We start from the raw sequence: 13,864 nt of genomic DNA, 5'->3' as shown, positions 1-13,864 counted from the left end.
GAGAGAGAGAGAGAGAGAGAGAGAGAGAGAGATTTGAAGTGAGAGAGGAGGAGGGAGAGAAAAGAAATGAATGAGTTTTAAGTTTAAAAACTCTAAAAACTCACTTTTTATGTTTTTAGAGAATATATTATATTTTTTAGTTAGTTTTGAGTTCAGTTTTTGAAAATAGTCCTACTAAACAAGTTTTTAAGGCCTAAAACTTGAAAATTATTTATGAGTTTAAAAAGTTAAATTAAAGTAGACTACCAAACAAACCCTTCTTTTCTTACTCTTTCCTACCGTTCTATTAATAATTCGGGCTATAGCAACGAATTTTGTGACCGCGGCTCACGAACCGTGGCATTTTGGTTCAATAGCCACCCTTCTTGGGCAATAACCCTGGAATTTCTCGCTCTTGGTAAATGAGTAAGCGGTTTCTATTAAGCTTCATCGTAACAGAATAAAAAAAAAAATGGAACTTTGCTTATTGAGTTATGACATGTAAATAATCCCCCCCTCCCTTCTCTACATTCTAATAAGAATTCGTTAACCAAAACATGTAGCTGTCTTTACAAATTAAACATGACTTTGATGGCGTTGCCCCCACGAGCACTTGTTGCAAAGGCTTCTTCCACCTCCTTCTCTGTAAATCCATACCGGTGTGTAATAAGCGGCTTCACATCGATCTTCCCACTTCTCAAAAATTCGAGGCAAAGCGGCCATGTGTTCTTGTATCGGAAAACCCCAACAACATCAACCTCTCTAGCAGCAGCAGGAGTGAGAGGCACTGTCATCATGCCGTGTCCCATTCCGACAAGGCAGACTTTGCCGCCGGGACGAGTGGCGTTGAGACCTGTGGACATGGTTTTATTGAAACCCACACAATCAAAGGTCACATCCACCTCGGATTCCATGGCTTCTTTAATCTTGGCAACTTCGCCATCTAAATCCTCCATTTTCGTTGAAACTTTGACGGTGCCATCAGCGCCGAGAGACTTTGCCATGGCTAAACGCTTGTCGTCCATATCGACAATGACAATTCTCGGTGCCCCGAAAGCACGAGCAGCCAAAACTGAAACCAGACCAATAGGCCCTGCTCCGATGATCAGAACAGTTGTTTCGGGACCAACATTGGCTCGCCGACAAGCATGAACCCCAACACTCAAGGGCTCACACATTGCCCCTTCCTCCAAGCTCACATTTTCCGGCAATTTGAAGCACAAATCCGCGGGGTGCACAATCTGATTCGCCAATGAACCATGAACAGGTGGGGTGGCGAAAAACTTCATGTCGGGGCATAGATTGTAGCGGCCTCCTTTGCACTGCTGGCACCGTGCACAGCTGATACCGGGCTCAACCGCCACGCGATCACCAGGCACCAGATGCTTCACCTCGCTCCCAACTTTGTCTACGATCCCAGCACACTCGTGTCCGATCACCATTGGCTCTTTAACCTCAAAATCCGCACATTTCATGGTCTTGAGGTAGTGGACATCACTTCCGCAAATGCCGACAGCCTTTATCCGAATTCGAACGTCATTCGGTCCTAAAATAAAGAAATCCCAACAAAATAGGGGAGCAAAATGTTAGCTAATACAACAGACAACACAGAAAATTAAAAACTGAAAATTGAACGGAACAACGATTAAATTCAAAAAAGGAGACAGATTAATACCGATAGTGGGGAGCTTGAAAGGCATGATCTTGATGGTGTTAACATCAACAAGCCAAGCAGCCATGTTTTCCTGCTTAACTGGTTTGGCTTCTCTAACCACGCCATTGCAGGATTGGCCTCCCTTACCCATTTTTTTACTACTATCTGTTTTTTTCTGAAGTGTTTTGTGTGTTTTAAAGACACAGACTACTTCTTCTCCAAATAAAATAGACACAGAAGCCACAGAATAAACGGAATGCACAGATTACTTTGATTTCTTGATGGAAATAGCGTTGCTACTGGGTGGTACTTATATTAATCTAGGATGCCTGTGAAGGTACAAGGTCACCTGGTTGTGGTTGTCACAGCTGTATAAAACTAGGCAACTTGATTTATTTATACATATTTTGAATTGTCCAGTTTCATTGTCACGTTGTTATATATAAATTATTGTTATGACATGTGTGTATACTTGTTAATCCCTGCTGTACACTCATATTAGCAATATAATCTACTAATATTTATAATACATAAATTAATAACACACATAATAATATGATAATCGCATATGATGCTTTGCAGCGGTGGAAATCAATAATGCCTATGCATTCTAGTGCGGTTTCGTTTCCCTCCGATTTCCCTCCCTAATATTTAATAATTTAACCCCCTAACAACATCGTTTGTAGAATGGATAGGTAATTTGTTTATGAAATGTGACCCTCATTGGTTACAATCACACATTTGGATATAAGTGTGTCTTGTTGAAATTGGGAGTGGTATCTCCTTTAGAACGAAACTTTGGTCTACATCTGGAATATCGCACGTAATTGGCTGAGATGCGGTTCTCAATCTCAGAAGCCTAACCAATTTGTAATTTTGAAACCACAAATAAAATTTTAAACTTAGATTTTACGAGTTTGTTTGGAAAATGCTCCATCTCTTTGTTGGAGGTAGAAACTTATTTGTATTATGAGCCTTACGATTATTAAAGAGATAATTTAAATGGGGTAATGTTAGGAGACTAAATTTGTAGATTAAATTGTGTAAACCAAAATGACTTGGAAGTTGATGATTGGATTATTACTTAAGTGTTGATTAACATGCTTATTTTTTAGGAAAATTAATGCAAATGGCTTCAAAACTTTGCATTTTAACCAAAAACCATCTAATAACATTATTTAATGATAAGGACAAAAAGAAAAAAAACATAAAATAAAAACATGTGTGCCTAGTGCGCGTTAAGTTTCATAAACAGTGTCGTATCGTTAAGTTTCACAAGTAGTGTAGTAAATTTCATAAACAGTGTAGTACTGTTAAATATCATAAATAGTGTGGTACCGTTAAGTTTCATAAACAATATAGTAAATTTCATAAACAGTGTAGTAAATTTCATAAACAATGTAGTAAGTTTCAGAAATAGTGTAGTACCGTTAAGTTTGATAAACAGTATAGTAAGTTTCATAAACAGTATGTGTGAGATGCGCAGGTCCCGTGCGTCAGTTTTTATTTTAAATATTTTTTAATATTAAAATTATGTCTTTTTCATTAAAATCTAAATTATTTTTTATCTTTTATATTAAAGTTTAAGGGTTTTTCATTAAAATTTAAGTCTTTTTCATTAAAAAAGCTATAACATGGTTTTTTTGTTAAAATAAATTTAGGTCAAGCCATTTTTATGAAAATTTCATTTTTTTATTAGCGACATATCATTTAATCTACAAATTTAATTTATCTTGCATTACTCATTTAAATATAATCTATAAAACAAAGTCTCTCTTGCGTTATATTTTTTTATATGATAATACTAATAAATATAAATTGTCACACAATTATTGGTCATAATGAAGTCTCAAACTCGTAATATTTGAGAGACTAAGTTGAAACTTAACCATCGGTGTAGGGGCGCACCTAAACAAATAATCAACGGATATTAGGGACTGTTGAATGGATTCCACGACATGCAGAGTCAGATTGATGTAGCAAACATACTCTTTACCCCTCTAGTGGGGACACGTCGAATCAATTTTTGGGTAGATAGTTTGGCAATTCTGATCATAAACTAAGATTAGGGTCGCAAGAAACAAACATAATTGGAGTAATTACCTCATTTGATGTTGAGAAGAAAAAAAAAAACTCATTTGATATGTGGGATCCATCAAATAAATCTTTTATTTATTTTGACCACTAAATTCATTTAGACTTTGAGAAGATGGTAGTGTTTGAATTTAGGACGCATTGATTAAAATCAATCAACATAATTTACTATTTAAAAAAAAATATATATTTTTTTAAAATGGACTAGTTGGTGGTTTTGTCATAGCAGACCATTATTCTGTAGGCTAAGAAGACTCACAGAAACATTTCAACCTTGTTCTGACCACCATTTAAAAATGCAAGTTAGTCTTATTTATTTTAGCAAATGGTATAAATATGAAGTTTATCAAATAAAAATGGATGATCTATTTATCAATTTTTTTGGTCGGCAAACTAAATTGTCAAACGACTAAATTACTCATAAATGTTGCAAAGTGAACATCCCAAGGACCAAAGAAAACTCATTAAATAATAACCGTCAGATTAACCGTCCTTTGGGGCTTTGTGTTGCCAACCCTAGCTAGTTTTCAGGCGCATCAAAGATCAGTGACGAAGTTTCTTCGAAGTGGAGTATGAACGTCAGAGGGCCGTTGGACGGTCAACAATTCGAACCCTAGTTATAATAACAGTCGGATAACGAATGCCACGGCAATACACACTCAAACCCGCCTCAGCAACAACTGGTCATATGTGTTGAATGAAGGGTTTATAGTAGATGTGAGTAAAGTCACTTGAACAGGTCAATAAGCTTACTCTATATTGTATTTTTTATTTTTTTGTTAAAAAATAAGATAAATGGTGGTAAGTTACGGTTATCCACTCATTTCAGGCCTGGAGAGGATATTGAAAATTTCACTATGTCTGTGGTCACAATTAAGCAGATTCACTAGCTTACACTTGAGTTTGATTATGTTTACAACAAAATTAGCCTATACTTTAGTCCTCCCAAAAACTTTGTTCAAAATTGTCCTAAATCTTCACTTTTAAGTGGTCTATGCCGCTTTACGAGTAATTCCGGTCTAAATCCCGCCATCATTCTTCTCTTGACGAGGTTTTATTTTTGTTCTAGTTGTGCCATGTCACATATTAAAAATCCCCTCCACTAATAAAATAGCTCTTTTGCACTTAAATTTTGAGTCCATGTCAAGCCTTTTTGCTTTAAGATATTTCATTTTGTCCAGTTGCACATTCCTAACACCATCTTATATTCTTATTGTTGCATAATTCCATCCATAGATTTTTTTTGTCGAACATGAACTGCAACTTAGAGTCTTAGATCTCTTCCTTTGGCATCCCTAAAAGCCTAACAAAAATTTGCTTTCATGAGTACAATTTCTCTCCTGCGCATCATCACCTACATGCGCAGAAATTGAGCATTAGCTCACTTAATTAAATCTTAACCCTTCATTTTTTTTTAAATGAAAACAAGTGGTCGTGATCGAGTTTTAGAAGTTGATGAGCAACGTATGCGCATGTGGGTAATGCGCAAGGTAGAAAAAACTGCTCAAGAGTATTAGGTTTAGCAAAGGAGTTAGCCTGTTAGGTAAGATGCTTTAAGAATGGGGATATTTTTCTTTTCCTACTGTTCCACAAAACTATTTAAAAGTTAAGCTATAGCGACGAATATTGAGGCGTTGGCTTAACAACTGTGGCATTTTCGTTCAATGCCCACAATTATTGGGGACCAACCATGGCATATCTCGCTTTTGGTAATAATGGGGTGGCAAAATAACATTTTAATTTTTTTTCCACTATATATGGTCAGTCGGATTATACCGTGGATGAAAAAATAGGACACTAAAATGGATCTAATGCACTCTATTTCAAAGGTTGAGCTAAAGCTCGTTTGGATATATTTTTAACATAACTAAAAACGTTTTTGGTGAAAATATTTTTAAAACCAATCTTTAATAAAAATGTAAGTAAATCCTGAAAAAGCACTTTTAAGTGCTTTTGTCATCCAAAAATATTTTCTTTAAAAACGCTTTCAACCATTTTAAAAACACATTCAAACGAATTATTAGTAAATAGGTAAGGAGTCCTAATATACAAAACAAACAGAACGAGAAGCCCACGAAAAGTAATACTGTCATTACTTAAAAAACCATACAATGGAATGGAACGTGCTTATTGTGATGACCTAAATAATAATATCTCCTTACAACCACCGGCCACAAACCACCCCCCACCCCCAAAATCCCCATCCCGAGCCCCACCGCCGCCCACCCTCACCCGCCCTCTACATTCTACGAAGAATTTGATAAACAAAACTTGTCATTGACTTTACAATTTGAACATTACTTTGATGGCATTACCCCCACGAGCACTGGTTGCAAACGCTTCTTCCACCTCCTTCTCTGTGAAACCAAAACGGTGCGTGATAAGCGGTTTCACGTCGATCTTCCCACTCCTCAAAAACTCGAGGCAAAGCGGCCATGTGTTCTTGTATCTGAAAACTCCAACAACGTCAACCTCCCTAGCAGCAGCAGGGGTGAGGGGCACCGTCATCAGGCCGTGTCCCATTCCGACAACGCAGACTTTTCCGCCGGGACGAGTAGCATTGAGGCCGGTCGACATGGTTTTGTTGAAACCCACACAATCGAAGGTCACATCCACTTCGGAGATCATGGCTTTTTTAATTTCGGCAACTTCATCATCTAAATCCTCCATTTTTGTTGAAACTTTGACGGTGTCATCAGCCCCGAGAGACTTCGCCATCGCTAGACGCTTGTCATCCATATCCACTATAACAATTCTTGGTGCCCCGAAAGCACGAGCGGCCAAAACTGAGACCAGACCAATAGGCCCTGCGCCGATGATCAGAACAGTTGTTTCAGGACCAACATTGGCTCGCCGACAAGCGTGAACCCCAACACTCAAGGGCTCACACATTGCCCCTTCCTCCAAGCTCACAGTTTCCGGCAATTTAAAGCACAGATCTGCAGGGTGCACAATCTGATTAGCCAAGGCACCGTGAACCGGTGGGGTGGCGAAAAACTTCATGTCGGGACAGAGATTGTAGCGGCCTCCTTTGCACTGCTGGCAATGTGCGCAGCTGATGCCGGGCTCAACCGCCACTCGGTCACCGGGCACCAGATGCTTCACCTCGCTCCCAACTTTGTCTATGATCCCAGCACACTCATGTCCGATCACCATCGGCTCTTTAACCTCAAAATCCGCACATTTCATGGTCTTGAGGTAGTGAACATCACTTCCGCAAATGCCGACAGCCTTAATTCGAATTTGAACATCATTCGGTCCTAAAATAAAGAAATCCCAACAAAATAGGTGAAAAACAAGTTAGCTATACATCCAAGAAAACCAAAAAAATATAGAACTGCAAACTGAAACTGAAAACCGAACAGAACAACAACGAAATTAAAAAGGAGAGAGATTATTACCAATAGTGGGGAGCTTGAAAGGTAGGATCTTGATGGTGTTAACATCAACGAGCCAAGCAGCCATGTTTTCCTGCTCAACAGGTTTGACATCTCTAATCATGCCATTGCAGGATTGGCCTCCCTTGCCCATTTTTTACTCTTCTCTGGTTTTTTCTAGGGTGTTTATCTGTGTTTAAAGGACACAAACTTCTTCGTCTCCAAATAAAATGGACACAGAAGACACAGAATACACGGAATACACGGACTTGTTTGATTTGTTGATGTAAAATAGAGTGGATGCGGGATGGTATTTATATGAGTTTGGAGGAGTGTTATTTGGTCAAGTTGCCCTTGTACAGCCATGTATAATTAGGATAATCCAAAACCAACTGTATTATCCAATTACTTTAGGGAAAAGGAGAAGTATCCATTACCATTTAACAAGGATCTGAGCCGTTAATTATTTTTGTAAATTATATTTTGACACGGAAGAAATAAGTCCTCTAAAATGTAAAAAGAAAAATCCAATTGTTATTGGTATAATTGCAGAACTTTTTATTTACAAGAAAATGAGTATTTTACATATGATGACGTTATTTATATTATATATTATAAATTATATAACGTATTTGTTGATGATGAAATATTAAATGATAATTAACATACTTTTCATTATTTGTGGCATATCACATACTTTACAAATATTATCTATAAATAAAACTGGTCTACTAATATTATACATAACAAAATGTATGAGATACAGAAACATTATAAAATATTATAAAATATATGAGATACAAAAAGTTCATGAAAATTCTTGCTTTTGAAAGAGTTTTATTAGCATTTCTCTTTTTCTAAGAGAAGTGTTATTGACATTTCAAAAATCTCATTCTACATTCTGCATAAATGTATTTTTCTTTTCAAATATAAAAAATTTGAAGTGTAGAATGAAAATTTTAAACTGTTAATAACAATTTCTTTTTCAAACTGCATAAATATTTGTGGATTGATATTTACGAGCTTCTCGGAAACAGCCGAATCGAAGTCACAAGATACGAAAAGTGGAGGTGTGGGCCGGCATGAACGGATATTATGCATTTGCTGAATCGATTCCACGACATGCAGAGTCAGATTCACGTAGCAACCGTCCGTTGTGGTCCCACATCTTAATTATTTAATTTCCATTTGTAGTTGGGTAGGTTTAAAGGATAAATTAGGATTGGGGCTCTTTGCAACTCAAAAAGAAACACATTTGATGTAATTACCTGCCTTGGTACAAGGGATCATATCGGATAAAATCTCATTTACTTTTTTACCCAAAAAGCAAATCCTTATTCAATAGTTGATTATCAAATACTTGCCCTAATAATCTTTACATTTGAATAGGAAACCTTCAAAAATTACGAGAACTTCGGATTACTTGCCGCATAAGAAAATTAAAAGGGGCGTTTTGATTTAGATACAGTTATATAAAAAGTAAAAAAAAAAAAAAAAAACAATTTATCTTGGTCTTCAATCTAAGACTTTCAATTCAAATGAGGTTTAGATCATGATTAAGAAACGAAATTTTTAGTGTGAGCATACCCCAATCATATCTAGGAGGTCAAATAGATTTACCTATGAGGTGGATGCATTGGGTGCGAAAATTTTATAATAAACCCCCACATATCATAGACGATGAAAATAAACGATTGAATGTGCATCCAAACATTTAACAGCTAAGGATTCAACAACTAAGAATCTTGCCACATACTATGTTCTGGTTGATACTTGAAAATCCCTAAGTGAATGAGGCACTGTCCCAAATCAACTATTGCTTAGATTTATCTTCTTGTTCTTGGGTCTGTAAATGTCTGATTACCGGCAAAGAAAATTACATCCTAATCCTAATTATCTAATGTTAATTATTTCACATAAATTACCGACAAAAATAGAATTTAATTAAAAAAAAAAAAGATGGACTCTCAAAGTTTGCTAGGTTAATTTAGATGGTCACTCTCTCTGTCTCTGTGGTTGCCAGCCTATATGTTTTCTGGCAAGCATCATACATCAAGTGACTAGTTTCCACGTCAAAAATATGTGTGATATATTTTTGCAACCGCTGAATTTGCAACTGGTCCCCAAAGATTTTTAACATATGCAGCGTGTCAAGTCAAAAATAGCCGTAGTAGTTGTAGTAGAACGGTCAATAATTGGATACCTCCCGAATCCCGATCTCCTCCAGCGAACAGTAACAGCAATGGGACAGGGATGATGACTCCACGCCGATATACAGTCAGCTACGCGTAGGAAACAACTGTTTGTAATCATGCATTATCCAACATGCATGAAACGAACGATCCTCGTTTATACAAGTTTTTTTCTTTATTTCCATGGCTAATGATATATGTGGGTTAGGTTTGCCCTAGGAGTGTGCTCACCATCTTCCATTGGGGTTTGATCTTATTTTAACAAAGTGGAAATATATTAAAGGGAGTGGATCCCCTCTTAAGCTTAAGAGGCTGAGCCTCTTGAGCAAATCATATAGACTGTTGAATTTTGATTCAACAGTTACAAACAGGAAGTCTTCTGAAAGTTATAATAATTGTAGTCGTTTGATCAAAATCCAACAATCCGTGTGATTTGCTCAGGAGGCTCTATATTAAATTAGTTTTGGATGAAATTTCTAGTGAAGTAGCCAGAGTAATCTATTTGTTTATGAGTAATGTTAAGGAGATTAAATTTGGAGACTAAAATTGCAAACTAAATAATGTGTCTAACAGAAATGAGCACGTCTATCAACGCTTAAGTAATAAATCAATCATCAACTTCCATGTCTTTTAATTTCTAAAATTTAATCTCCTCCTAACATTACTCTTTGTTTAGTCGAAGGTGTTTAAGAGCAACTTTGAGTCTAAATAGTAACCTGGAATAGAGCAATTTTATAATTAAGGTGGAATATACCTTAATATGTAGATATTCATATATTAGTTTTTTTTTTTTTTTTTCCTTTTGGAATATGCTTAATTAGGGAATTGCCGATGACTATAATTTGACTAGACCTAAGAATTTGTTGCACGACCCATTAATTCGACATGAAAATATCGGATTTAGGATCAACACATTAAATAATCGAGTCATCATTGGATCATCCCGTTAATTAACGGATTTGACATGACACGTTCTGTTTAGATATCAGGTATGTCACGAAAATAACACAAACACGATAAACACGAAATGATCACCTAGATCTAAATCTGACAAGGGTTATTGGACTGAATGATTCCCGATGTTACACAAAATCTTCTCAGTTAGATGCAGCGAGTTTGATGCCGGCACTCTTTTCAAATGGTGGCCATAGTTGTTTTGCTTTAGCTTTATCAGTTGTTTTAGGGTTTTGGGTTCTTTGAGCTTGGTTACTGATTAAGCTTCGTTCGGTTATGTTTGATATTTAGTGGTCGATGAGGTTGTTGCCTGTTGTGAGTGTGATGTTGTCCTTTTGGTTGGTGTGTATTCATCTTGTAAATAACTTTGATGTCATGTTGAAGTTTATCTTTATTTATTTTGATAAAAGAATTACTACGGGTTATCGTGATTTTGGTATCAATTAATTATTTTTTATTTTATTTCAAGGCATATGTTATGTGGGGTTAGATTTGCCGAAGGAGTGCGCTCACCATCTTCCATTGGCCTTTGATCCTATTTTCCCTAATTAAAACAGTGTGAGATAAGTTTCTCAAGATGTAGCGAAAGTGATCTATTTGTATAGACAAAAGTACTTATGTGGCGCAGGAAAGAACCAAAGGACCGAGGAAAATAGAAAGAACAGGGGATAGATACTTGGGAATCACTCAACCAAGGGTAACGAAAATCACTCATGTTGCTAATTGTGGATTTACTCGACACGATCAAGTCTCACACTTGATTTTAGAAGAAGAAACAACTCACTTCGATTGCACTAAGCAAATGATATTTTAATTCATTCAAGTCTCCTTTCTCAAAGGTTAAGTACATATATTTGTAAGGAATATAACACAATAAAACTCTAGTCCGAATTGGACTTTTGATCTACCCCAAAAATATTTAAAATGTTCTTAAATGACTACTTAATTATTTGTGTTGCTCTAAAACTCAATTAAATATATTTGATGGTTCCTATACGCATGAGACTTACTGCATCATTATGAGAAATTGAAGTCAAAAGTCTTAAGCAATAACTTGAATGGTGCAATTTATATAAGGTGGAATATTTAATTTATATAGGGTGTAGTCAAACTAAGATTTGAAAGGATTTTAAAAATGATAGATTTTATACGATTTAAGAGGATTAAAGACTCCTACAAAATTCATATGAATTTTAAAGAATTTGAATGGATTGTGGTGGAAGGATTTGAAATCGTAGGGGGTGAGGTTGGATTCTTTTTAGTATTGGTTATAGCTCTCAAATCCCACAAAATCCACAACTTATTGAAATCCTCCAAAATCTTAATTTTTTTTAATACACTTAGATTTGAATGGATTTTAAAATCTTTTAATTGACTACACCTAGATTTGAATGGATTCTAAAATCCTTTAAAATCTTTTAATTGACAACACCTAGATTTTAATGGATTCTAAAATCCTCTAAAATCTTTTAATTGATTACACTAGGATCTTAAAGTCTTTTAAAATCCTCTCAAATCCGAGTTTGACCACACCCCTTAAATATATTTGATGGTTCCTATACGCATGAGACTTACTGCATCATTATGAGAAATTGAAGTCAAAAGTCTTAAGCAATAACTTGAATGGTGCAATTTATATAAGGTGGAATATGCTACTCTTGTTAGCCTTTTCTTTTTAAAGAACTTTTATTGGTGATTCAAATGGCTTTTTCATTAGAGAAATTATGAGGTTCAGTAACAGGACCACGTGTATATATGTGTCGCTCCATACACAAACAACACTCACCTACTCCATCCTTCCTAATTTTTCATGCTCATTTTGGCCCATTTTTGGTTTCACCCTCTCTTACAAACACCGGCTTCCGGGTGCCGTATAGAAGACCCTCTCTTCTCATTGACGTTTGGTAATGTGAAAAACATAATGACAGTTTAAGATGAGGTAACGTTTAGGTTTAATTTCTGGATGGCCGATGACTAGGGTTGTTGGGCAGACTTTTTTGCACCATTGCACCTGGCTCAACTAATTGTCCTTGGTTTGTTGGCGGCAATTTGCTTTAGATATTTATGGGTTGTTTTAAGGTTTTGGGTTTCTTGGGCTTGGTTAGTGATTAAAATTAGTTTTGGTTATGCGCTAGTTTTGTTTAGTTGATGTGGTTGTCTTTCCCAATAGTTTTGTGTTGTTGAACTCTTAGTGTGTGTTTTGGTCTTGCAGACGACTTTAATGTAACGTTGGAGTTTATTTTATGAAATTATTTATTTGATAAGAAAATGACTAGGCATATTGTAGTTTTATGATGTCAATGTATTGATGATGTAGAGCAAATATATATATATATATATATATAAACGACAGGAATAAAGTCACTTGCAAGTTGCAACTTATAAAACTCATACTCTTTGATCAAAGTGGAAGACAAAAACAAGTGGAAGCAGCTGACTTGGAGCAGAGAAATTACATTTTCCTAAGGTTATGAAAATATAGTGAGGGCAAGACCGATTCAAATTAAGAGAGAGTACGATTCTCCCATTTCCTATTCTTATCTTCTTCTCACTCTTTCTCTCATAGTTTTCTTTTTGTCTTTCTTTCTCTCTAAAAAATCAATACAAGATGATAACGTGGTTTAATTGTAACCGTTTAAATAGAAGAGGAGGGAAGGGAAGAGAAGAGAGATTGGAAGGGAGAGAATCCTCCTCCTTCATTGGAGACCTTTATCTCTCTCTTGCTGGATATCCCATGGGTCATTGGAACTGTCTACCTCCTACCCTTCCCTCTGGCTGCTTTTGGATTGTTGAGAGATCAATATACATTATGCCGGGAATCGCCTTACAGGCTAGCTGCCCCTTCGTTGCTCCGGCATTTGGAGTAGATAAATCTTGAGTTTGCACAAACCATTGAAGAGAAGCATCATGAACTCGTAAAGAGCTAGTATCGAGGTTCTCTTCAACAGTCGGAGATTTTGAAGCATTATCTAAGTAACATGCACCATGCACGAACACATGTATCGGTGGCTAAATGCTTTATTCACCTCATCTTCACCTCATCTTGTGTCAATGACTATTGATGCTGTTTTCCTATCGTGTTCGGTCACACACATATATGACATGGTGTGTACGTGTCACTCTGCGTTGGGTAGTAGCCATTAATTTCGCAGGGTTGAGGGTTGCATTGCACATGATCTCTTGAATTTCTGAGATTACATGGGATAGCTGGGATGACTGATAAAATGCTTGGAATCCCTTGCAATGACCTGCTCAAACAAAATATACATGTGAATGGATGTGTATGAATTAAGAAACGGAGTTGTGATGATGAAATTTTCTTCAATTGTTCCCAAAGTGGCGTTGCTTCAAAGTACACAGCTAATCCATGTCATTTGGAAGCTTACAGATGAAATGGTTCTGTTTTGCAGCTTGATGAATATCGAGTGTCATCTGACCAAGAAATGCATTGATGATAGCTATACAGTTCTACCAATGCAAGAGACCAAGTATATTTTTACTAACCGAAAAATTAAAAAAACACTTACAATGCTTGAAAAGACATGTGACCACATTTGCTAAAAATATTTGGGTCCCTACCTCAGGCTTGGGAAAAACTTAGATGTCATGTCCAC

At 36.2% G+C, this 13,864-nt stretch overlaps 2 protein-coding genes across 2 annotated transcripts; both read right to left on the bottom strand.

Moving 5' to 3' along the window:
- Nucleotides 1-394: 394 nt before the first annotated feature.
- LOC103933318 (sorbitol dehydrogenase) lies at nt 395-1,972 on the bottom strand. The gene is made up of 2 exons (XM_009343008.3): nt 1,655-1,972; nt 395-1,525 (listed from the first exon to the last, which is right to left on the bottom strand). Exons 1-2 carry the CDS (start codon nt 1,782-1,784, stop codon nt 549-551), a joined length of 1,107 nt encoding a protein of 368 aa, XP_009341283.2. The 5' UTR covers nt 1,785-1,972; the 3' UTR covers nt 395-548.
- A 3,823-nt stretch (nt 1,973-5,795) lies between these two features.
- On the bottom strand, nt 5,796-7,398 carry LOC103933319 (sorbitol dehydrogenase). Its single transcript, XM_009343010.3, has 2 exons — nt 7,129-7,398; nt 5,796-6,987 (listed from the first exon to the last, which is right to left on the bottom strand). The coding sequence occupies exons 1-2, from the start codon at nt 7,256-7,258 to the stop codon at nt 6,011-6,013; spliced, it is 1,107 nt and encodes a 368-aa protein (XP_009341285.2). The 5' UTR covers nt 7,259-7,398; the 3' UTR covers nt 5,796-6,010.
- Between the last annotated feature and the right edge of the window lie 6,466 nt (nt 7,399-13,864).

Source organism: the organism of the source record quoted next, unplaced genomic scaffold (genome assembly GCF_019419815.1).
Source record: "Pyrus x bretschneideri cultivar Hongxiangsu unplaced genomic scaffold, Pyrus_bretschneideri_v1 Contig57, whole genome shotgun sequence".
In the NCBI taxonomy this organism is placed as follows: Eukaryota; Viridiplantae; Streptophyta; class Magnoliopsida; order Rosales; family Rosaceae; genus Pyrus; species Pyrus x bretschneideri.
Note: the sequence above shows the minus strand (reverse complement) of the source record. Positions and strands in the feature narration are given on the sequence as shown.